Consider the following 27780-nt stretch of genomic DNA (forward strand, 5'->3'; position numbering starts at 1 on the left):
AACTGCAGCTCATTGATCCAGGCAGTAGTAAAAGGGAGATAATCCAGGAGTGACTTGTTCCACACAATGTTATTTAACAACAGAAATGATACCTTGCATAATTACTCCAGTCAGAGTGTGCTGACGGAGAGGTCCATTCATGTGAGGTAAATGACAATACAACATAAAAATGTTTGACTTTTTTTACTGTTCTCATATATGATTGACATATGACCAAACAGAGCCCCTTATTGACTCCCAACACAAGTGACAGCCGTCTTGTAGCCACTCATTGACAGTTGTAATGTATATTCATGTAGAAACAAGCATGATGTTTTAATAGGTTTGGAAGTAGGAAATATTTACAGAACTTGAAAACTTATGGGTGTGTATTTACAATGAGTTTCTTTCTGATTTGCTAGTATTTAAAAGATAGGCAAATTTCTTAAGTCAGAAGGTGTAACCATGGCTACCAATTAGAAGTGGAGTGACAAGATTGACAGAAACTGGGGTTGATAAATTCAAATGAAATGTTCTGAAAACTGACGCAAAACAGATAAACACTTCTTCAAATGACTTTGAATGGTGAATTGTTCCAAAGGTATATTTAAATATCACACAAGTCTCTGCACATATGAATGAATGAAAGATTAAGCTTAAATGAAATCTATTTCAATAACAAAGTACCAAGCACTCAAACAACTTGGAACCATTTTCATGAACTCATGGCTTCTAATGTCAACAAATCAACTATGGTGTAAATAAAATCCTCATTTTACAAAACAATACACTTACACTTGTGTACCTTAATAAATGATCGCATCAAAATAGGTCAAATTAAAATATAGCTTTTAAATGATGTAAAATAGCTTTAAAATGCATGTGTATTCTACTAAACTTGAAATAAATGTACAAAATAAATGTACGAAATATCCAGTTGATTCAATGTTTATTATTTACAAGGAATAAATGCACAGCTGTCCATCAGATCAAGTCCACAGTTGGGCCTTGCTTGATTATGTCTTAAATGGATTAGGCTTAAACAGTATTAGGTCATTTCAGCAATGACAAGTAGCAATGAAAACTACAGCTTAATTTGAATATGTGTACCCTTCCTAACACTGTGTGTGTATGCTGTTTCCCTGCTCACTTTTGTCCTTGTCAAATGTCAACTAGAGAATATGTCAACGCTGGTCCAACTGGGACACCTGGGTGGCTTGAATTCTGTGCTTCAAGATGTCTTTAATCTTCACAAATTTGGCAAAACATTTTCAATGCCCAGAATAAAATGTTATCCACCTTCAACAAATATGCACTATAAGCCAATGAACTCCATTGACAAGTTCCTCTAAGTTGTGTTTGCTGACTGTTTCTCCATACATGGATTTAACTCATGTAATGATGTCATACTATCAGCTCTCCTGGTGTCATGCTGTCAACACTGCACAAAACCAGGATGTGAGTCCATTTAGAAAGAGTTGACAAACTACAGGACTAATCACTGTCAGATTCTTGAACTTTCTTCTTTTTCTTCTTCTTCTTTTTCTCTGAACCAACAGTTCCATTTGGTGAATCTGTAACAAACAGATGCTGCTACAGAAAACATCCAGCTTCAAGCACAAGAGGAGTGGGTATTGGATAACATGCCGGTGGATAAATATGATTGGCTGAGTATTGTTTTACACTGCTTTTAACAATATTCCAGCAATATCACCGCTGGTAATGCCAGAAATGGGCTTCACACATTGTACCCATGTGGTGTATTGAATACAGTGTTTGGCATGAAGAGCAAACTTTTTAAACAACAGGCTACCCCACCACCTGGAGTGAGTGAGTGAGTGAGTGAGTTTAGTTTTACATCACACTCATCAATTTTCCAGCTATATGTCGGCGGTCTGTAAATAATCGAGTCTTGACCAGACTATCCAGTGATCAACAACATGGGCATCGATCTGCGCAATAGGGAACCGATGACATGTGTCAATCAAGTCAGCGAGCCTGACCACCCGATCCCGTTAGTCGCCTCTTACGACAAGCACAGTCGCCTTTTATGACAAGCATGGGTTGGTGAAGACCTATTCTACCCCAGGACCTTCACAGGTCCCATCGCCTGGACATGTCTGAAATTTGTACAACTGTCAAGGAATATGCTGTGCCTCAGAGGTAGTGACGAAGTTGATGATGTCATCAAGTTGTCAGCAAGTATCAACAATACATCATTGGCGCCAACATTTTCAATTAAACTTAATTTTGTTTACTCTAACAACACGGGAATCTGAATAACTTTAGTTTCTTATCCACAAATGCAGACACTTTTTACAGTGTAGCCCCATGTCCTTATTTCAGCAGTTAAATGTAAAAATATTTGCTCTTCCTTGACCATGAGAAATAAAGTCTGGAAAGCTCATGAAGTTCAACCACACTCTTGGCAATAATCCTGTTTAATGTCAACTGGTAGAAGATTCTTGACTGGATCAGACTAACCAGTGACTGATATTGGGAACATTGTACCAAGCTCTCTGGGTACACTGACAAAGATTTAAGAAAACGTGTTCTAAACCTACTCTGCATACAGTCTATCATTTTATAATCCCAGTAACTACATTTAACGCTATGAAAATGGTAAATGAAAGCTACTGAAAAATCAGTCAAAAAAGAAATCCTCACAACACTAAAAGAATCACTTGTAATTGAATCCCTATACATCTAGAATGTCACAAAAGTTAAAACAGAATTTGAAGTTTCCATAAATGTTCTATAAGCCATACTTCAGAAATACTTGTTTACATGTCTGATAAACAAGCACCTGCTAGCCTGACCTCTCATCACATAAATGTGTCCTCAGTATGTATAGGTCCACTACTTTCATGTAATATAATCATTGAGGTCAGGAACACTCATTGTATTACTTGAATGCTTCATGTGAAAGAACATTTATCTATCAGAACATCCACCCAGTTATAAAATATACCTTGTGTATCCAGAAAATGTGCTTATTTCTGAAAAGTGCTATATACCAGTACTTTCCAAAAGTACTGACATATATAATTACAAATCATGGATATGGGTAAACATGCAAGACCTGAATTTTTGATTATCAGACATGTCAATATCAGGCATAGAAGTGCGCAAGTGAATGACTTCAGCAGTATCTTGACAGGGGAGACCAGAAATGGACTTCAAACATTTTCCCATGTGGGGAATCAAACCAGGATCTTCAACATGACGAGCAAATGCTAACAACTGGGCTACCCTATCGCTCCCTGATGTAGAAGTCAACTTACTCAGTATTTCCTGGCTGACATCTGCATCTTCCTCCTGTTTCTTCTTCTTCTTTTTCTTCTTCTTTTTAGCTGATTCCTCTGCACTGCTTGAACCTACAAACACCAGCATATGTTAAGCATACATTGTACATCAATGTATGGAACATTTCAAACACATGTTGTGTGCATTCATAATGAAAAAAAACCTGATGAAATATTTGATCATCTAATAATATAAATTGTAAGTCATTGTTTTATCCGCTTAATTCTCACCAAAACATCTGAATTTTGCCATATGAGACGATACAATATCACAGGGAACTGCTGTGCCTCAGAGGTAGTGACGAAGTTGACTATCTCATCAAGTTGTCAGTAAGTATCAACAATACATCACTGGCACAAACATTTCAAGGAAGCATTACTTGTCAAATAAATAGTATTTCAGACAACCGGACGTAGTGCAAATGTCAATACACCACTAACCATTTTCTGCAGGTTCTTGTTTTATCTGTTTGGGTGTGACAGGTTCATCTTCTTCAGCATCGAATTTTCTCTTTTTAGCAACCTTGGGTAACGTGGAGTCATCTGCGACATTGTAGTGTTTGATTTCACTGCAACAAAACAATATTTGATCAAGTAACAAGTGTGCTACAGCTGTTTCCATTTATCAATGCTGACAGACATGTCACAGCAATGTAATTTTCTGAATATAATTGACATTTTATACTTATCCTGACTAATGCTTATTTGCTTATCTCTTCCCTCTACGTGAAGATAGTGGAACACTTGAAATGCCTTGAAGTTGACTTCTTTTGAAGCGAATGTACACCCACCCACAAGAAATCTCCCCGTTTCCTGCCACATCAGTTACATGACCCACCCAGTTTGTCACTTTGCCCAGAATGGGGTGGTAGGGCGGGCTTGGCGTCACGAGTCAGGATAAGTATGAAATATGAAATTTATTCCGAAAATTACAATATTATTCCTTATCCTGACTCATGCTTATTTGCTTAAAGGCTCCAACGGAATCAGCAGTGGGTCAGACCACAACTGATTCCGTTGGCTGCCATACAAGTACGTTCACTACTTCACCCCACTGTTTAGGAACTGTAACAGCAGTAATTTTATCCTGTTGTTCCACTATTCATACATGGGGGATCACATCCAGTACAACTCTCATCTTGTTAAGCAATCACTGACTGAAATTTGAGGATATATAGATCAGCTAGTTCAAGACCAGTTGCAACCCTTTTTCATGTACAAGAAACTCTGTTACAAGTACAAGGTCATCATCACTCTTGATAAAAATGGGTGAGCAAACTTGTAGTAGTTGTGGTACAAGTGGCCAAAGTTGGTGAATGCCTTCAATGTCCTCAGTGGTGACGTCTCGTAGGTAGTTACTGGCAAACATCATGGATGATCTCCAAAGGCAGCCTTCCATTATCGTTGTAAGCGTTCTAATCCATACTGCGATAGTGTTGCAGGATACTTCTGTATGTGTCTAAGTAGATAGCGAGATGAACAGGTGCTTGAACTTTCACCTCCTTGACTTTTTTCACTGAAGATGTATTTTCAATGCTCTGAGCTAGTCTGTTGTTTCAGTGATGATCTAGTAGTGGAAGACTAGCCTTAGAGGATGTAGATGACTTCAATTTCTTTGGCTGAGATGACATCGATTCCAACGACGATCTCTTCTGGGACTAGGTCCTAATGCCCATGTTATCCTGATGGTACATCTGGCGATTTTGTCTGAATATCAGCAATAGTCAGCACATAGCTACCAGTCACAAGAAGAATCGAATTGCCAGACATGACCAGAGAGAGCCTACATAAAAATGTTTTAGCACTTATTTCAATAGAAAACAAATTCTTACCAAGTTCACAGTGATCACTGGAAGAACGAATAACAGTGCAAGAGAACATATTAATATGGAAACAGCCGGAAACAGCCATAACCTATACCAGGAGCGCATATTCATAAATTCAACAATCTTACATGATGAAACACATATTCAACAACATAAAAAAACAAATAAATTAATAAACAATTTCATATCGTAATGCTAATTAATACAGACCAAAGCCGCATACTTTTAAAATTTCTGTAAAGGACCGAAATATAAAAGGATTTTAAATGCCATATATGGACTCAAGTTGGCCCCAACCATCTCATCAGCCAATGGAGGAGAGAGTGAGAAACAGGGCTGGTCATGTAACCGAAATGGCAGGAAATGAGGGGGCTTCTTGTGGGTGGGTGATTGATTGTACATCTGCTTCAAAAGGGAACGTCAATAGATTTCAAGTGTTACACTATCTTCGCATGGAGGGAGGAGATGAGCAAATAAGGACAAGTCAGGATAAGGAAAAAAGATAAAAAAAATATTTTAAGAACATTAACACGCCTCATTAAATAAACGTAGACAAACTCCAAATACTGAAAATCACTGAGTGGCTTTGAGAGGCTCTTAAAATCATTACTATTGATCTTCACTCTTGACAAGAATTATGGGGTGATGCACATGAACTGCCAGCAATACCTTTTGTTCTCATATTTCTCAGTCTTGAACTTGGCTTTTCCAGTTCCACTGATTCTCCTGGCCTGGAAACAAACACCAGTGTAAGAATTGGGGCTAATGTTGTGTATTTGTTTTGCTTTTTCTGAATGCATATTAGAAGAGGAACACTGCTATCTGCTATTATAATCTTCACTATGCCACACTTTATGCCAAGAACATTCATCCAGCTTTCCTTTATAACCACTTTAACATACTATATGCTACCTTCAGTATCTAACATGCTAAACTATTTAACCAGTATCTACCCTGCTCTTATAGTAGAACTATTATCTCCAGAATGCAATGCTCTTAGCCATTATCTCCAAATGCAATGCTTTTAACCAACATCTCCAGAATGCAATGCTGTAACAAGTATCCCTATACCACCATACAAGCAGTTTATCCACCTTGCTATGCTAGGCTATCACCAACATCTCCATCCTTCTATGCTCTACCCATTATCTCCCTCCTGCTACACTAACATGAATAACTCCATCCGGCTAGACCATAATCAGTATCTCCCTCCTGCTACACTAACATGAATAACTCCATCCGGCTAGACCATAATCAGTATCTCCATCCTGCTATACTAACATGAATAACTCCATCCGGCTAGACCATAATCAGTATCTCCATCCTGCTACACTAACATGAATAACTCCATCCGGCTAGAGCATAATCAGTATCTCCCTCTTGCTACACTAACATGAATAACTCCATCCGGCTAGACCATAATCAGTATCTCCATCCTGCTATACTAACATGAATAACTCCATCCGGCTAGACCATAATCAGTATCTCCATCCTGCTACACTAACATGAATAACTCCATCCGGCTAGACCATAATCAGTATCTCCCTCCTGCTACACTAACATGAATAACTCCATCCGGCTAGACCATAATCAGTATCTCCATCCTGCTACACTAACATGAATAACTCCATCCTGCTATACTAACATGAATAACTCCATCCGGCTAGAGCATAATCAGTAACTCCATCCTGCTATACTAACATGAATAACTCCATCCGGCTAGACCATAATCAGTAACTCCATCCTGCTATACTAACATGAATAACTCCATCCGGCTAGACCATAATCAGTATCTCCATCCTGCTATACTAACATGAATAACTCCATCCGGCTAGACCATAATCAGTATCTCCCTCCTGCTACACTAACATGAATAACTCCATCCGGCTAGAGCATAATCAGTATCTCCATCCTGCTACACTAACATGAATAACTCCATCCGGCTAGACCATAATCAGTATCTCCATCCTGCTATACTAACATGAATAACTCCATCCGGCTAGACCATAATCAGTATCTCCCTCCTGCTACACTAACATGAATAACTCCATCCGGCTAGACCATAATCAGTATCTCCATCCTGCTACACTAACATGAATAACTCCATCCGGCTAGACCATAATCAGTATCTCCATCCTGCTATACTAACATGAATAACTCCATCCGGCTAGACCATAATCAGTATCTCCATCCTGCTATACTAACATGAATAACTCCATCCGGCTAGAGCATAATCAGTATCTCCATCCTGCTACACTAACATGAATAACTCCATCCGGCTAGACCATAATCAGTATCTCCCTCCTGCTATACTAACATGAATAACTCCATCCGGCTAGAGCATAATCAGTATCTCCATCCTGCTACACTAACATGAATAACTCCATCCGGCTAGACCATAATCAGTATCTCCATCCTGCTACACTAACATGAATAACTCCATCCGGCTAGACCATAATCAGTATCTCCCTCCTGCTATACTAACATGAATAACTCCATCCGGCTAGACCATAATCAGTATCTCCATCCTGCTACACTAACATGAATAACTCCATCCGGCTAGACCATAATCAGTATCTCCATCCTGCTATACCAACATGAATAACTCCATCCGGCTAGACCATAATCAGTATCTCCATCCTGCTATACCAACATGAATAACTCCATCCGGCTAGACCATAATCAGTATCTCCATCCTGCTACACTAACATGAATAACTCCATCCGGCTAGACCATAATCAGTATCTCCATCCTGCTATACTAACATGAATAACTCCATCCGGCTAGACCATAATCAGTATCTCCATCCTGCTATACTAACATGAATAACTCCATCCGGCTAGACCATAATCAGTAACTCCATCCTGCTATACTAACATGAATAACTCCATCCGGCTAGACCATAATCAGTATCTCCATCCTGCTACACTAACATGAATAACTCCATCCGGCTAGACCATAATCAGTATCTCCATCCTGCTACACTAACATGAATAACTCCATCCGGCTAGACCATAATCAGTATCTCCATCCTGCTATACTAACATGAATAACTCCATCCGGCTAGACCATAATCAGTATCTCCATCCTGCTACACTAACATGAATAACTCCATCCGGCTAGACCATAATCAGTATCTCCATCCTGCTACACTAACATGAATAACTCCATCCGGCTAGACCATAATCAGTATCTCCATCCTGCTATACTAACATGAATAACTCCATCCGGCTAGACCATAATCAGTATCTCCATCCTGCTATACTAACATGAATAACTCCATCCGGCTAGACCATAATCAGTATCTCCATCCTGCTACACTAACATGAATAACTCCATCCGGCTAGACCATAATCAGTATCTCCATCCTGCTACACTAACATGAATAACTCCATCCGGCTAGACCATAATCAGTATCTCCATCCTGCTACACTAACATGAATAACTCCATCCGGCTAGACCATAATCAGTATCTCCCTCCTGCTACACTAACATGAATAACTCCATCCGGCTAGACCATAATCAGTATCTCCATCCTGCTATACTAACATGAATAACTCCATCCGGCTAGACCATAATCAGTATCTCCATCCTGCTACACTAACATGAATAACTCCATCCGGCTAGACCATAATCAGTATCTCCATCCTGCTATACTAACATGAATAACTCCATCCGGCTAGACCATAATCAGTATCTCCCTCCTGCTACACTAACATGAATAACTCCATCCGGCTAGAGCATAATCAGTATCTCCCTCCTGCTACACTAACATGAATAACTCCATCCGGCTAGACCATAATCAGTATCTCCCTCCTGCTATACTAACATGAATAACTCCATCCGGCTAGAGCATAATCAGTATCTCCATCCTGCTACACTAACATGAATAACTCCATCCGGCTAGACCATAATCAGTATCTCCATCCTGCTATACCAACATGAATAACTCCATCCGGCTAGACCATAATCAGTATCTCCATCCTGCTATACTAACATGAATAACTCCATCCGGCTAGACCATAATCAGTATCTCCCTCCTGCTATACTAACATGAATAACTCCATCCGGCTAGACCATAATCAGTATCTCCCTCCTGCTACACTAACATGAATAACTCCATCCGGCTAGACCATAATCAGTATCTCCATCCTGCTATACTAACATGAATAACTCCATCCGGCTAGAGCATAATCAGTATCTCCATCCTGCTACACTAACATGAATAACTCCATCCGGCTAGACCATAATCAGTATCTCCCTCCTGCTATACTAACATGAATAACTCCATCCGGCTAGACCATAATCAGTATCTCCATCCTGCTACACTAACATGAATAACTCCATCCGGCTAGACCATAATCAGTATCTCCCTCCTGCTATACTAACATGAATAACTCCATCCGGCTAGACCATAATCAGTATCTCCATCCTGCTACACTAACATGAATAACTCCATCCGGCTAGACCATAATCAGTATCTCCATCCTGCTATACCAACATGAATAACTCCATCCGGCTAGACCATAATCAGTATCTCCATCCTGCCATACCAACATGAATAACTCCATCCGGCTAGACCATAATCAGTATCTCCATCCTGCTACACTAACATGAATAACTCCATCCGGCTAGACCATAATCAGTATCTCCATCCTGCTATACTAACATGAATAACTCCATCCGGCTAGACCATAATCAGTATCTCCATCCTGCTACACTAACATGAATAACTCCATCCGGCTAGACCATAATCAGTATCTCCATCCTGCTACACTAACATGAATAACTCCATCCGGCTAGACCATAATCAGTATCTCCATCCTGCTATACTAACATGAATAACTCCATCCGGCTAGACCATAATCAGTATCTCCCTCCTGCTACACTAACATGAATAACTCCATCCGGCTAGAGCATAATCAGTATCTCCCTCCTGCTACACTAACATGAATAACTCCATCCGGCTAGACCATAATCAGTATCTCCCTCCTGCTATACTAACATGAATAACTCCATCCGGCTAGAGCATAATCAGTATCTCCATCCTGCTACACTAACATGAATAACTCCATCCGGCTAGACCATAATCAGTATCTCCATCCTGCTATACCAACATGAATAACTCCATCCGGCTAGACCATAATCAGTATCTCCATCCTGCCATACCAACATGAATAACTCCATCCGGCTAGACCATAATCAGTATCTCCATCCTGCTACACTAACATGAATAACTCCATCCGGCTAGACCATAATCAGTATCTCCATCCTGCTATACTAACATGAATAACTCCATCCGGCTAGACCATAATCAGTATCTCCATCCTGCTACACTAACATGAATAACTCCATCCGGCTAGACCATAATCAGTATCTCCATCCTGCTACACTAACATGAATAACTCCATCCGGCTAGACCATAATCAGTATCTCCATCCTGCTATACTAACATGAATAACTCCATCCGGCTAGACCATAATCAGTATCTCCATCCTGCTATACTAACATGAATAACTCCATCTGGCTAGACCATAATCAGTATCTCCCTCCTGCTACACTAACATGAATAACTCCATCCGGCTAGACCATAATCAGTATCTCCATCCTGCTATACTAACATGAATAACTCCATCCGGCTAGACCATAATCAGTATCTCCATCCTGCTATACTAACATGAATAACTCCATCCGGCTAGAGCATAATCAGTATCTCCATCCTGCTACACTAACATGAATAACTCCATCCGGCTAGACCATAATCAGTATCTCCATCCTGCTATACTAACATGAATAACTCCATCCGGCTAGAGCATAATCAGTATCTCCATCCTGCTATACTAACATGAATAACTCCATCCGGCTAGACCATAATCAGTATCTCCCTCCTGCTACACTAACATGAATAACTCCATCCGGCTAGACCATAATCAGTATCTCCCTCCTGCTACACTAACATGAATAACTCCATCCGGCTAGACCATAATCAGTATCTCCCTCCTGCTACACTAACATGAATAACTCCATCCGGCTAGACCATAATCAGTATCTCCATCCTGCTATACTAACATGAATAACTCCATCCGGCTAGACCATAATCAGTATCTCCCTCCTGCTACACTAACATGAATAACTCCATCCGGCTAGACCATAATCAGTATCTCCATCCTGCTATACTAACATGAATAACTCCATCCGGCTAGACCATAATCAGTATCTCCATCCTGCTATACTAACATGAATAACTCCATCCGGCTAGACCATAATTAGTATCTCAATCCTGCTACACTAACATGAATAACTCCATCCGGCTAGACCATAATCAGTATCTCCATCCTGCTACACTAACATGAATAACTCCATCCGGCTAGACCATAATCAGTATCTCCATCCTGCTATACTAACATGAATAACTCCATCCGGCTAGACCATAATCAGTATCTCCATCCTGCTATACTAACATGAATAACTCCATCCGGCTAGACCATAATCAGTATCTCCCTCCTGCTACACTAACATGAATAACTCCATCCGGCTAGACCATAATCAGTATCTCCATCCTGCTATACTAACATGAATAACTCCATCCGGCTAGACCATAATCAGTATCTCCATCCTGCTATACTAACATGAATAACTCCATCCGGCTAGAGCATAATCAGTATCTCCATCCTGCTACACTAACATGAATAACTCCATCCGGCTAGACCATAATCAGTATCTCCATTCTGCTATACTAACATGAATAACTCCATCCGGGTAGAGCATAATCAGTATCTCCATCCTGCTATACTAACATGAATAACTCCATCCGGCTAGAGCATAATCAGTATCTCCCTCCTGCTACACTAACATGAATAACTCCATCCGGCTAGACCATAATCAGTATCTCCCTCCTGCTACACTAACATGAATAACTCCATCCGGCTAGACCATAATCAGTATCTCCCTCCTGCTACACTAACATGAATAACTCCATCCGGCTAGACCATAATCAGTATCTCCATCCTGCTATACTAACATGAATAACTCCATCCGGCTAGACCATAATCAGTATCTCCCTCCTGCTACACTAACATGAATAACTCCATCCGGCTAGACCATAATCAGTATCTCCATCCTGCTATACTAACATGAATAACTCCATCCGGCTAGACCATAATCAGTATCTCCATCCTGCTATACTAACATGAATAACTCCATCCGGCTAGACCATAATCAGTATCTCCCTCCTGCTACACTAACATGAATAACTCCATCCGGCTAGACCATAATCAGTATCTCCATCCTGCTACACTAACATGAATAACTGAATCCGGCTAGACCATAATCAGTATCTCCCTCCTGCTATACTAACATGAATAACTCCATCCGGCTAGACCATAATCAGTATCTCCATCCTGCTATACTAACATGAATAACTCCATCCGGCTAGAGCATAATCAGTATCTCCATCCTGCTACACTAACATGAATAACTCCATCCGGCTAGAGCATAATCAGTATCTCCATCCTGCTACACTAACATGAATAACTCCATCCGGCTAGACCATAATCAGTATCTCCCTCCTGCTACACTAACATGAATAACTCCATCCGGCTAGACCATAATCAGTATCTCCATCCTGCTATACTAACATGAATAACTCCATCCGGCTAGACCATAATCAGTATCTCCATCCTGCTACACTAACATGAATAACTCCATCCGGCTAGACCATAATCAGTATCTCCATCCTGCTACACCAACATGAATAACTCCATCCGGCTAGACCATAATCAGTATCTCCATCCTGCTACACTAACATGAATAACTCCATCCGGCTAGACCATAATCAGTATCTCCCTCCTACTATACTAACATGAATAACTCCATCCGGCTAGACCATAATCAGTATCTCCATCCTGCTACACTAACATGAATAACTCCATCCGGCTAGACCATAATCAGTATCTCCATCCTGCTATACTAACATGAATAACTCCATCCGGCTAGACCATAATCAGTATCTCCCTCCTGCTACACTAACATGAATAACTCCATCCGGCTAGAGCATAATCAGTATCTCCATCCTGCTACACTAACATGAATAACTCCATCCGGCTAGACCATAATCAGTATCTCCCTCCTGCTACACTAACATGAATAACTCCATCCGGCTAGACCATAATCAGTATCTCCCTCCTGCTACACTAACATGAATAACTCCATCCGGCTAGAGCATAATCAGTATCTCCATCCTGCTACACTAACATGAATAACTCCATCCGGCTAGACCATAATCAGTATCTCCATCCTGCTATACTAACATGAATAACTCCATCCGGCTAGAGCATAATCAGTATCTCCATCCTGCTACACTAACATGAATAACTCCATCCGGCTAGACCATAATCAGTATCTCCATCCTGCTATACTAACATGAATAACTCCATCCGGCTAGAGCATAATCAGTATCTCCATCCTGCTATACTAACATGAATAACTCCATCCGGCTAGAGCATAATCAGTATCTCCATCCTGCTACACTAACATGAATAACTCCATCCGGCTAGACCATAATCAGTATCTCCATCCTGCTATACTACCATGAATAACTCCATCCGGCTAGACCATAATCAGTATCTGCCTCCTGCTACACTAACATGAATAACTCCATCCGGCTAGACCATAATCAGTATCTCCATCCTGCTACACTAACATGAATAACTCCATCCGGCTAGACCATAATCAGTATCTCCATCCTGCTACACTAACATGAATAACTCCATCCGGCTAGACCATAATCAGTATCTCCATTCTGCTACACTAACATGAATAACTCCATCCGGCTAGACCATAATCAGTATCTCCCTCCTGCTACACTAACATGAATAACTCCATCCGGCTAGAGCATAATCAGTATCTCCATCCTGCTACACTAACATGAATAACTCCATCCGGCTAGACCATAATCTGTATCTCCCTCCTGCTATACTAACATGAATAACTCCATCCGGCTAGACCATAATCAGTATCTCCATCCTGCTATACTAACATGAATAACTCCATCCGGCTAGACCATAATCAGTATCTCCCTCCTGCTACACTAACATGAATAACTCCATCCGGCTAGACCATAATCAGTATCTCCCTCCTGCTACACTAACATGAATAACTCCATCCGGCTAGACCATAATCAGTATCTCCATCCTGCTATACTAACATGAATAACTCCATCCGGCTAGACCATAATCAGTATCTCCCTCTTGCTACACTAACATGAAGAACTCCATCCGGCTAGAGCATAATCAGTATCTCCCTCCTGCTACACTAACATGAATAACTCCATCCGGCTAGAGCATAATCAGTATCTCCCTCCTGCTACACTAACATGAATAACTCCATCCGGCTAGACCATAATCAGTATCTCCATCCTGCTACACTAACATGAATAACTCCATCCGGCTAGACCATAATCAGTATCTCCATCCTGCTATACTAACATGAATAACTCCATCCGGCTAGAGCATAATCAGTATCTCCCTCCTGCTACACTAACATGAATAACTCCATCCGGCTAGACCATAATCAGTATCTCCATCCTGCTACACTAACATGAATAACTCCATCCGGCTAGACCATAATCAGTATCTCCATCCTGCTACACTAACATGAATAACTCCATCCGGCTAGACCATAATCAGTATCTCCATCCTGCTATACTACCATGAATAACTCCATCCGGCTAGAGCATAATCAGTATCTCCCTCCTGCTACACTAACATGAATAACTCCATCCGGCTAGACCATAATCATTATCTCCATCCTGCTATACTACCATGAATAACTCCATCCGGCTAGAGCATAATCAGTATCTCCATCCTGCTACACTAACATGAATAACTCCATCCGGCTAGACCATAATCAGTATCTCCATCCTGCTATACTACCATGAATAACTCCATCCGGCTAGAGCATAATCAGTATCTCCCTCCTGCTACACTAACATGAATAACTCCATCCGGCTAGACCATAATCATTATCTCCATCCTGCTATACTACCATGAATAACTCCATCCGGCTAAAGCATAATCAGTATCTCCATCCTGCTACACTAACATGAATAACTCCATCCGGCTAGACCATAATCAGTATCTCCCTCCTGCTATACTAACATGAATAACTCCATCCGGCTAGACCATAATCAGTATCTCCATCCTGCTATACTAACATGAATAACTCCATCCGGCTAGAGCATAATCAGTATCTCCATCCTGCCATACTAACATGAATAACTCCATCCGGCTAGACCATAATCAGTATCTCCATCCTGCTACACTAACATGAATAACTCCATCCGGCTAGACCATAATCAGTATCTCCATCCTGCTATACTAACATGAATAACTCCATCCGGCTAGACCATAATCAGTATCTCCATCCTGCTACACTAACATGAATAACTCCATCCGGCTAGACCATAATCAGTATCTCCCTCCTGCTACACTAACATGAATAACTCCATCCGGCTAGACCATAATCAGTATCTCCATCCTGCTACACTAACATGAATAACTCCATCCGGCTAGACCATAATCAGTATCTCCATCCTGCTACACTAACATGAATAACTCCATCCGGCTAGACCATAATCAGTATCTCCATCCTGCTACACTAACATGAATAACTCCATCCGGCTAGACCATAATCAGTATCTCCCTCCTGCTACACTAACATGAATAACTCCATCCGGCTAGAGCATAATCAGTATCTCCCTCCTGCTATACTAACATGAATAACTCCATCCGGCTAGACCATAATCAGTATCTCCCTCCTGCTACACTAACATGAATAACTCCATCCGGCTAGAGCATAATCAGTATCTCCCTCCTGGTATACTAACATGAATAACTCCATCCGGCTAGACCATAATCAGTATCTCCCTCCTGCTACACTAACATGAATAACTCCATCCGGCTAGAGCATAATCAGTATCTCCCTCCTGCTACACTAACATGAATAACTCCATCCGGCTAGACCATAATCAGTATCTCCATCCTGCTATACTAACATGAATAACTCCATCCGGCTAGACCATAATCAGTATCTCCCTCCTGCTACACTAACATGAATAACTCCATCCGGCTAGACCATAATCAGTATCTCCCTCCTGCTACACTAACATGAATAACTCCATCCGGCTAGACCATAATCAGTATCTCCCTCCTGCTACACTAACATGAATAACTCCATCCGGCTAGACCATAATCAGTATCTCCATCCTGCTACACTAACATGAATAACTCCATCCGGCTAGACCATAATCAGTATCTCCCTCCTGCTACACTAACATGAATAACTCCATCCGGCTAGACCATAATCAGTATCTCCCTCCTGCTATACTAACATGAATTACTCCATCCGGCTAGACCATAATCAGTATCTCCATCCTGCTATACTAACATGAATAACTCCATCCGGCTAGACCATAATCAGTATCTCCATCCTGCTACACTAACATGAATAACTCCATCCGGCTAGACCATAATCAGTATCTCCCTCCTGCTACACTAACATGAATAACTCCATCCGGCTAGACCATAATCAGTATCTCCCTCCTGCTACACTAACATGAATAACTCCATCCGGCTAGACCATAATCAGTATCTCCCTCCTGCTACACTAACATGAATAACTCCATCCGGCTAGACCATAATCAGTATCTCCCTCCTGCTACACTAACATGAATAACTCCATCCGGCTAGACCATAATCAGTATCTCCCTCCTGCTACACTAACATGAATAACTCCATCCGGCTAGACCATAATCAGTATCTCCCTCCTGCTACACTAACATGAATAACTCCATCCGGCTAGACCATAATCAGTATCTCCATCCTGCTACACTAACATGAATAACTCCATCCGGCTAGACCATAATCAGTATCTCCATCCTGCTACACCAACATGAATAACTCCATCCGGCTAGACCATAATCAGTATCTCCCTCCTGCTACACTAACATGAATAACTCCATCCGGCTAGACCATAATCAGTATCTCCACCACTCACATTTCCTTCCTCCAGCGCCTTCATTCTCTGCTCCAACTTCACTCTGTGATCCATGCCCAGCTCAACGTTCGTCTCCTCACCCAGGGCATCTACACGGATCGCCAGAGCTGCCTTGGCAGCCAGCATTCGAGACATCTACAAAGAATGATTTGATGTCATGAGTAAGATCTTGATCAGGTGTAACACATGGAAGGAAGTAGAGATATGGATATGAAATCCTTCTTTCAGACGCTACCATGCAAGAGAATGTTTAACAGAGATGAAAGTGTACACAGCAGTATTTTGCTTTCGGCTCTGTACACCAAAATTCTCTTTGAAAATATGGCATGTTCAGTTTTTGTACCGAAAATATAATCTTACTCATCATAGGCACATTACTTTCAGAATATCATCATAAATACTCTATGTAATTTAATTCTAGGTGACATTTTCATGTAATTACCGTTTCTGACATGCGAACTCATGCTAATTCAATTGGATGAACAAGATTGTGGGTCCCCATTCCAAGAAGATTTCTTTTGGGAACCTTAACAAAACCGACAGTGCCTTTCCACGAAAACGTTTATCCTATCTTTTATTGTCAATGAAACAAACTAAACTGTATGGAACCGTGGCAGGGCATACCGTTGCAGCCATAATCTTTGAAGTATAAACTCAGTTTTAGACTTGCAACAACAGTATCAACAACAGGGGTTCAAAATATTTTGAAAAGCCACTTGCCACAGTGTAAGTGACTTAAAAAAAATCAAGTTCTTATTTTCCACTTGCCCCGATTCTATGACTATGTGCGATGTTAATGTTTTTAGGACTATTTATAGGAGAGTGATATTTCACTCTCTACAAGTTCTATTGTATTATTATTATTGCAAATTTAATAGCTTCATTATGAGCAGATATGACATGAAATCCAAGATTATCTGCAGTTTGAAACCATACATGGAAATTATCTAGTAGTCCACAGACAAGTCTGACACCATTATTTGTTTGCCTGAAATGACTTGTCCCATGAGTCGGGCGATGCGATTTTTGAAATCCCTGATCAACAGCAGAAATACTCTTACTTTTCCTTTATTCTTTGGTGTGGCCTGTCCGATGAGTGATGCATGATAGATGAGACCATATTTGGGTGTATCGTGTTTGGTCTTGAGGGCTCTGAACAAAGCCTTCTCTGCTCCCAGGATCTGGACTGTGGAGGACGGATGCTTTGCCAGGTTGAGCAGAGAACCTAAAGTCACCAAAGCATTTACATAACATTTTGACATCACATCACCAACAGGAAACCCATAAAGTAGGACATAGTCACTCTACCTTAGAGATCCATTGTTATTACATAGCAGCGGTGCATGTGGTTCTACATAGAAATATTCCAGCTACAGCATAAAGGTCTGTCCATTCAAAAGCCTTGGTCAGGCAAATATATGGTTGATCGCACGAGCAGCACTGGGAAACACTTACACAGATCATGTACACTGGGCACGCTCTCCACATCTATCTAACAGAACAATAGTAGTTGGCCATAAGTCTGTCATTAGTGAAATTCCCCCAGAATTACATATTAATTACATCTTGCAATTATAATTTTAATAAACGAGAGGAAGTCATTTTATTGATATTTTTCAAACATCTTGGGAAATCACGTTCAGCTAAGTGTACATAATTTTCTTTCATCTTTCAGCTGATTAATCATCAAACGACACTTTTAATCTATCCCATAGACATCAAAATTAAACCAGATTGGTATGTCCAATGTATGTTGCTCATAAGAAAATTGAATAAAAACCTTGTGTATGTAGAGGTGAGATGACTTACCAGCCGGTAGGTAAGTATTGAAGGCAAATCGAACTGAATTGATGAAAATTACTGTTGCAAGAGTTAATTAACATGCAAGTCTATTGGAACTTCATTACGATTACTCACTCATGGCCAACTACTGTACATTCCACTTCCATTAGAGAAGGCTGTTTAGGGTGACATAATTTCTAAGACTGCATACACAGTGACAATTCCTAAGACTGCACAAATGATGACAATTTGCAGATAACAGCAACACGTGGGTATTTTCAGAGTTGTTATTCACTCTGGTATTTGTGTATGAGACAGGATTCAGTTAGTAAATAAAAATCTGTTAAAATTATTAGTGACCCAGAAAAGTATATGCTGTGTAATTAAGCACAGGGCACCAGCGTTTCTCATGATATGAACATATTTTTGCAAGCAATTCAAAATAAATTGAGCAATGGTGATTATCTGTGCTCATCATTTCGAACATCACAAATACAGGGTACGGGATCCCTTCTTACCAGAAAACACCACAGGGGCGTTCATTCATCAAGTCAAGATACCATCCATACACTCGAGCACTGTAACACATTGGATATACTATAATTACCTGCATGGGCAATAAGCCGAGCTCCAACCAACTCCCCAACTAGGACTGTTAGGTTGGGGGCCACTGCCACCATTCTGTTCTTGAGGTAGTCATACAGCTGGGCCCTATATTCAGAGATTTCTAATATCTGCAACATTTACACATACAAATCTCACATGATTGCCAATCATTTTTACAAAACATCTCTCAGTGTAAATGTTCATCACAATCCATAACTCCCTGCATCATCAATGATGAAATGAAGCTACTGTTCAAATTGAGCAAGGATTTAGCACCGGTCAGACATCTCTTCTACATATCACTGACACAGTGAGTGAGTTTTACACCGCACTCAGCAATATTCCAGCTATATGGCGGTGGTCTGTAAACAATAAGAGTCTTGACCAGACAAGCCAGTGATCAACAGCATCGATCTGCGCAATAGTGAACCGATGACATATGCCAACAAAGTCAGAGAGCTTGATCACCCGTTCCCGTTAGTTGCCTTTTATGGCAAGCATGGGATGCTGAAGGCCTATTCTACCCCATACCTTCACCGATCCACTGACAAAGACACCCGTCTGCCAATACACACACTGTAGTGACCAAAACCATAGCACTCCATTCTCTGGGAAAATGTAAGTACTTGGCACGTATATTCTGCTCAAGAATCTACAAAGGGCAGTCTACATGATGGGGCAGTCTAAGTGATAGGGCAGCCATGTGGTTCATGCATTCGCTCATCACTTTGAAGACCCAGAATGGATTCCCCTCATGGGTACATTGTAAGAAACCCATGCCATGGTATTGCCGGAAATTGCTTAAAGCTGTCTTAACTCCCACTTACTCACTCACAAGGATAGTTAGAATAGAATATTGGCAAGGAACCAAATGTGAAAAGAATGGGACAAAAGTAACAGAGGTTACCAAAGTAATTCTTGTATGTACCTGATCGCATAGATATCCTACATTCATCAAATCTTCCTCTGATATCTCAGTTCCCATTGATATCTCTGCAGCATCCTTCACTTCCTGTTCGACATCTTCAGGTAATATAGCCGACAAATCGCAGGAGACAGCATTAGTTCTATCACCTGACGAAAGGGCAAAGTCATCTCTAGAGCGAACAGGAATACTTATACCTCAATACCATTTAGCCAACATATCTTTGAGAAATACTGTTTTCTAAACCTCAATAAAACATTTTTATACAGAACTGAGTTTACAGAATTATCACCTGAGGACATGCCTTGGTGATATTTCAAATTTATCAGACACCTATCATTAAGATCATGGTTTTATATTCTTGGTGCTTAGGCACACCAATATCAGTGTCCTCCTTACCTATTTGTTTGATTACTTTGGCAAATGCTACATTGTCTGTGACAATCTTGCTGAGTTCTGGGAAATGCCAGCCATACCACTCTCGGCATCTCATGATGTAGTTGTTCAACTCCTTGTCCAAGTCATCTAGCAGGGCTGTAATTCACAAAGCTTAGTGGAGACATGCTAGTAGGTTTTCACACAACTTCACACAGTCCAAAGAATTTTTTTTTTTGAAACTTAAAGGTCACACATGCAACAAAAAAAATTAAACATAATCACAACACAGTTATCACTTATTCATGATATTTAAAATGCATTACTGATTGAGAAAAAAACCCCAAATAAACAAAATTATAAGCGTATAATCGCAAATCAAAAGTGCAATATTTTGTACATGGGTTTACCTCCGTCGAAATGAAGCAGCCACAATACTGAACCCAGTCAGGGCCGGTGAAGTGTAACAAAGCCTTTTCATTGGCCACTGGTTCCTTTGCTGATACACTTAGCCGGCTCTTTGTTTATGGCTTATAAGGCTGATAGGTGTTAATTTCAAATTGCATGTGATTCATAATTGAACTTAATCATTGCATATTGCCATTGGCAGATAAGCAGGCAGACATATAGGTGTCAATGAACCAGACACTAAGTTTTCTCTGTGACAGGCTCTTTATGACAACCAACATAAATTTTTCTCATGTAACAAGTAGATTATTTACTTGTTTGAGTGCACAACCAAGATTAGACTACTGATCACGACCACATACTCTGGACCACATACTGCATACTGTTTCAAGCTCTGCCAAACTATTCACTGTGCATGTGTTATGAGCGCAGCACAGCTGTTGAAACCACTTTTTCCCTCCCAACGCTGGGGGAAAGTTATTGGATTGTTTGAACTCCGATTTTGCGGGCTTTTTTTCATCGCATTTGCTTTTTCAACTTTAGAAGTTGAACTGGCATTTTTGATGCTTTGTTTCATTAAGTGCAGGCCGAAATGTATCAGAATCTGCAAAGTTGTTTTTAACAGTGCATGCGACCTTTATCAGAATCTGCAGACTATTATTTACAGACTTCTGATTGTGTCATTTGATGTTCATGATGTCAATCACAGGAATGTATTATATCTATTCCATTTACTGACCCCAGTGACCTAACTCTGGGGACGGCAGCTTGCAGCTGCTACAGCAGTATTGACATTGCTTGAACAATAGACTGTATGAAAACATCTTCATTTGTGTTGAGATACTTACATATAGCCTGAACAATCATGGTATCCACTTTGTCAGGGCTAAACTTCAGCTTGTAGCGAGACAGGCTGAAAATATACACAAGTGAGCGAGTTCAGCCTTATGGTGACATTTTATCAATATTCCACAACTACAATGACATGGGACACTTTCACCACTTGATTACATACATGACAGAGCAATTCAACTTGTAAATAGTATAAGCTATAAACTCCTCTTACTGTACAAAACAAATTGTGTTCATGAAATTTCCTAACTACTGGCAACAAAACTTTAAAGACATTATTCCAAACAATTATATTCTATAATGGACAAAATAAGTTAGGGACATTGGCATTTTTAGGATTGATATTTTATCAGAATATCAATGAATAAATAAAACATTATTCATAATTTTGAAATTTGCATAACCCCTAATTATTTTTGTCCAGTACATATGCGTCTCCACCAGGAGTTCAAATTTTTTTTATAAACCACTTTCCACAGGGCAAGTGACTTCAAGAAAGTAATTTGTCCTGTATAAGTAAACTTATCCTCAGTACTTTTTGTTACACTCTGCTACTGAGTCTAACAAAACCTTATAGGTCATGTCAGGTAGCCTTTGAGATTGACCCATCAGAACACAGCTTTCCAAATCATAAAAGTGGACATTTGCATATCTTTTGAACTTTTCATCTCGAAAAGGTTTGTACCCGAACCTATTGGGCAATATTCAAGGATGTCATCTTGTGGAAATACTAGCTAATGGTAACCATGTCAACAGAAACCCCAAAGTGTATATACTGCAGGTCAAATAAGTGTTATATACGGATTTTTGTTTGTGGAGACATCTATGTCAGTGACCTGAATTTTGGTTAAATCTATTTAACTGTCTCGCTATTGATTGGATGGTCATAGGGCGCTCTAAGGTTACCTGAAGTGACCTTCTACTAAGGTTTGTTAGACTCAGTGGAGAGTAATGAATAACACTGAGACTAAATTTACTTAGACTGGTAACTTGTCCTGACTAATTTTCCACTTGCCCTAACTTAGTGACACCAAGCTTGATGGTAATGTTTACTGGATTATTTATCAAAGAGTGATAAATTTCCAAGAACAGCTCTACTTTCTTATTATTGCAAAATTTATTATTTAATATAGCAAAATTAAGAGCAGATATGAAATGAAATCAAACTTTATTTGCAGCTTGAAACCACCATTGGAAATTATCTAATAGTCCATGGACAAGTAAGATACCATTATTTGATTGCCCACAATGAAAACTGACTTGTCCCCTTCGTCGAGGTGATGGTATTTTTGAATCCCAATTCACATTCTAAATGTATAACTGATATTACTCTTCATTCTCTTTGGAAAATTTGAATAATGTTACAACAGCTTGCTCAAATAGCTCTTAACTAGTTATGACTATGCACGTTTTACATTACATGTTTTATCATGTGTCTGCTAAGACACAAGGACTTGGCTTTTCAAACACATAGTAAGCTGAACTGTACCTGTGGGCGAGACCTAGAGCCATGGCAGACAACTCCTTCTCTGGTAGTCCAGTGATGAGGTTGTTCATCTGGGACCGGATACATCGCATAAGCTCCTGAATGTTGGAGTTTGTCACACACTGCACGTCAAACTTGTCCTGGAACACAAATATCACTGACCATCTCTACATAGGAAACTGGAAAGAGCCTGGACCTCAGAATCCACTGTGCTACAGCAATGTGAAACTATGTCAACTGTGATAGGTGATCCTGCTTTTATCAAGATAACTGGTAAAATTAACACAGAAATTGTCAAACTTGGCATAATGTACACACAGTATGTATCTACAAGACTGTTTTCCAGTCATCACAGAATGAAGCACCTGCTAGTCTGACCTCTCATCACATAGAAATGTCCTCAGGATTTATAGGTCCACTACTTTCATGTAATATAATCATTGAGGTCAGGATGTGCAAACACACATTCATTCTATAACAATAAAGACCATAAAGACATTTAACTTACAGAGAAAGTGACGATTCTTCACTTAAGAGATTAAAACCAAAACACTCCAAGAATTTGTGGCAATTTTGTGATAGAAGGAATTTGACAAATCACATTTTCCAAGTGATAAGGATGTAAAATACTCACAATTCTGTTCCTCACCTGGCTACATAGACAACAGTTTAAGTGTCAATCAAAGATAGTAACCTCAAACTTGCTGTCACTATGATACATTTTTGACCACATAAATGCAAAGGAATAAAACCAACACTAAACTGTGCCCACCAGAATAAAACCAACACTAAACTGTGCCCACCAGAATAAAACCAACACTAAACTGTGCCCACCAGAATAAAACCAACACTAAACTGTGCCCACCAGAATAAAACCAACACTAAACTGTGCCCACCAGAATAAAACCAACACTAAACTGTGCCCACCAGAATAAAACCAACACTAAACTGTGCCCACCAGAATAAAACCAACACTAAACTGTGCCCACCAGAATAAAACCAACACTAAACTGTGCCCACCAGAATAAAACCAACACTAAACTGTGCCCACCAACTGACAAGTCACAACTGAGGAGACAATTCTGAAGCTGTGATTCCAGAGGAGAACCAAATGATATTGCTAAGCATTTCCCCTTTCCACATCCAAACATACAGACGTACCTTGATAACATTCCCAAGTTTGGCATCGGCTACAGCCAGCTCCTCCTGAATGTCCTGGGCTACCATTTTCTTCATCATCTTCTTCAGGGTCTTGCTCATCTTCCCTTCAATTGCAGCTGTTGCAGCTGAACACAGACCACAGTGATAATAAAAACAGTTTCTGTTTTGCAGACAATACCCGAAAAATGAACCATGAAAATGGTTCTATCTCATGGCGAGTTAATCTTATAACAATTTCTCATTCCATACAGACACCAGAAATGGGCTTCACATACTGAACCCATGAAGGGAATCAAACATGTCTTCAGAGTGACAAGTGGGTCCTGTGACCACTTGGTTACCCTTCTGCCCCCACACTACTTTGAAATGTCTCACCCACAAACAAGTAGCTTATAATCATAAATTCACAAACCTGCTAATGCTTCTGTCATGTCCTTGAACTTCTGAAAATGCTTCAGTTTGACTCTGCAAGCAACCAAACATTGAAATAAATTTCCAATTCCGAAGAATCATGAATTAACTCAGAGCATAAAGCACAAATTCCATTATTATCAGTTAACTGGGATAGTTAATTATACAGATTCTGTTCGAGTTAAAAAAAAAAGAAAAAAAGACATGTTTGGACATTGGTTCAGTAATATCACATGTCAGCTAAGAAAGTATACAGTGATGCAGGTGTTTTGATGTTCACTTCAAACGAACAAACATTAAAGAATCAGAACAATTAAAATGCAAGTCACTCTTCTGGCAAGACAAAGGGACACAGCACTGCACAAGTGTTTTATAGTATTCAAACTGTAACCATAATTTCAGTGTTCTGAGTGACGACTTCATCTAGCTTACAAATCTTAGCCTTAGTGTGTAATGAAGGGTTGAATGCAAAAAAAAAGTACCTCATGTTTCTGTTGGCAGGATAGGAAAGAGGATCCTATTTTAGATAGCATAACAAAATGAACATTCCTATTTCAACAGTATAAATGCCATTCCCTTGGGCCAAACGTTAATAACTTAATACTTAAACATGTAATTACTGATTCCTCAATGAAGAACCTACAATGTGAGTTTAGTTTTATGCCACACTCAGCAATATTCCAGCTATATGGAGGCAGTCTGTAAATAATCGAGTCTGGACCAGACAGTGATCAACAACATGAGCATCGATCTATGCAATTGGGAACCGATGACATGTGCCAACCAAGTCAGCGAGCCTGACCACCCGATCCCGTTAGTCGCCTCTTATGACAGGCACAGTCGCCTTTTATGGCAAGCATGGGTTGCTGAAGGCCTATTCTATGCCTATTCCCGGCACCTTCACGGCTCAAAACTTACAAAATGCATGGAGCTTTGACTAAGAGAGAAAACAGTCCCACTGTAAGTAGAGAGTGTTAAATAACTATATAACAAAAGAGAATATATCTCAAAACTGCAATGACTCATGTACTGTAAAGGGGTTGTAATTAAACTACTCACACTTTACTTGCTCCCTCTGGACTACTAAAGTCTTCAAAAAGGTTTTCTGCCTTTGATAATTTCTTCTCGTTTAGTAACTGTAACATGAACATGAGAAAACAGAAGATAAAAACACTGACATTCGGAATTAATTACAACATGATAATTTGGTTCTGCTGATGATGGTGAACTACAAAATGTATGATCAACATGTCTATGAACATTATCACTGAATTACCAGTGGAACCTGAAGGTGATTGAGTGAGTGCTAATTTTGATTTACGCAGCTTTCAGCAATACTGACACTATATCATGGTAGGGGATACCAGAAATAGGCTTCACACATTGTACCGAAGTGGGGAACCGAACCTGTGTTTTTGGCATGACAAGCAAATGCTTCAACCATTAGGCTACCCCATCTCTCCTTGAAGGTGAATGAGATTTCTTCTACCAGTAATTTCTAAGTTTGCCAACAATCATTTTAGCCTAATAACACTGCACAGTAGAATGAGATTTCTTCCACTAATAATGAACAGTCATTAGTTAATGAGAGTTCTTGCATGGTTTAAACATCACATTTGGGAAGGTAGCTGTATTAGACATTACTCATGAATGCCAGACTTGGGAAAGAGTTCCTTCCGTTCCCCCACATTCTTTCTTCCACAGGTTAACAGTTAACACTAAGTGGGCCAACCCTTTATACGGCAGTTAACTTTGGGACTTTTAGTTATTTTTGTGAATCCTCTAGTAATTGTTACGTTAGGTTTTGGGAAAGAGTTCTTTCCGTTCCCCCATACTCTTTCTTCTGCAGACTAACAGACATAACACTACTGTAGGTGGTTTTAAGCCGGGAATCAACCTCTTATATTGTATTTAATTTGGGGGCTTTTAGTTGTTTTAGTGAGTCCTCTAGTAATGGTTGTGTTAGGTTTTGTTAATAATTCTATGTATCAGTTCATAATTATTACTTGGGATGGGGGCACTGGAGGAACTCCAGATTTTGCAAATGATTCTAATATGCATCAATTCATAATTATCATTGGGGATAGGGAAGAACTCTTACCCAGACTTTGTATGAAAATAAATTTAACCTCATAATCCTCAATGACCACGGCCTGATGTGACCACAATCCACATTCTGTTAATGAAAATTATCCTAGCATACTACGGAAGTGATTTTAATGTAAACAATCAATGCAGAGATTATATCATGGTGATGAAGTGTGGGTAATGACAATACAGGCAGGGTGTTGCTAAAACGATTTACATTATGACTGTATAAAAGCTTTCTGACGTGTTAGTGTGGTGTGTTTTCGAATCACTCCGACCACGTGGAGAGAAGCAGCAGCTGATTATACCACATATTTACATCGCTCAAAACTGCAACACGTGCAAATGACACCCCCTGGACCGATGGCAACGACGGTTGAATAACCCTATATATTTCTATTTTTTCATTTTATATACCTTAAACATGGCGTAACCCGCCGGTGTTTCAAATAACACCAACATCTTCGGTTGATCTAGTTGAACACTACCACGAGGTTTAAAACACTTGCTGCGCATGCGTAT

The 27780-nt window shown here is 40.0% G+C and overlaps 1 protein-coding gene across 1 annotated transcript; it reads right to left on the reverse strand.

The window, feature by feature from the left end:
• Positions 1-172: 172 nt before the first annotated feature.
• On the reverse strand, positions 173-27780 carry LOC137298141 (nucleolar protein 58-like). Its single transcript, XM_067830251.1, has 15 exons — positions 27676-27780; positions 26230-26306; positions 25172-25224; positions 24760-24884; positions 23602-23738; positions 22109-22173; positions 20877-21011; positions 20481-20626; positions 19554-19680; positions 18226-18389; positions 17165-17299; positions 5780-5841; positions 3726-3853; positions 3264-3356; positions 173-1553 (listed from the first exon to the last, which is right to left on the reverse strand). The coding sequence occupies exons 1-15, from the start codon at positions 27772-27774 to the stop codon at positions 1474-1476; spliced, it is 1626 nt and encodes a 541-aa protein (XP_067686352.1). The 5' UTR covers positions 27775-27780; the 3' UTR covers positions 173-1473.

Source organism: Haliotis asinina, chromosome 10 (assembly GCF_037392515.1).
Source record: "Haliotis asinina isolate JCU_RB_2024 chromosome 10, JCU_Hal_asi_v2, whole genome shotgun sequence".
NCBI lineage: Eukaryota > Metazoa > Mollusca > Gastropoda > Lepetellida > Haliotidae > Haliotis > Haliotis asinina.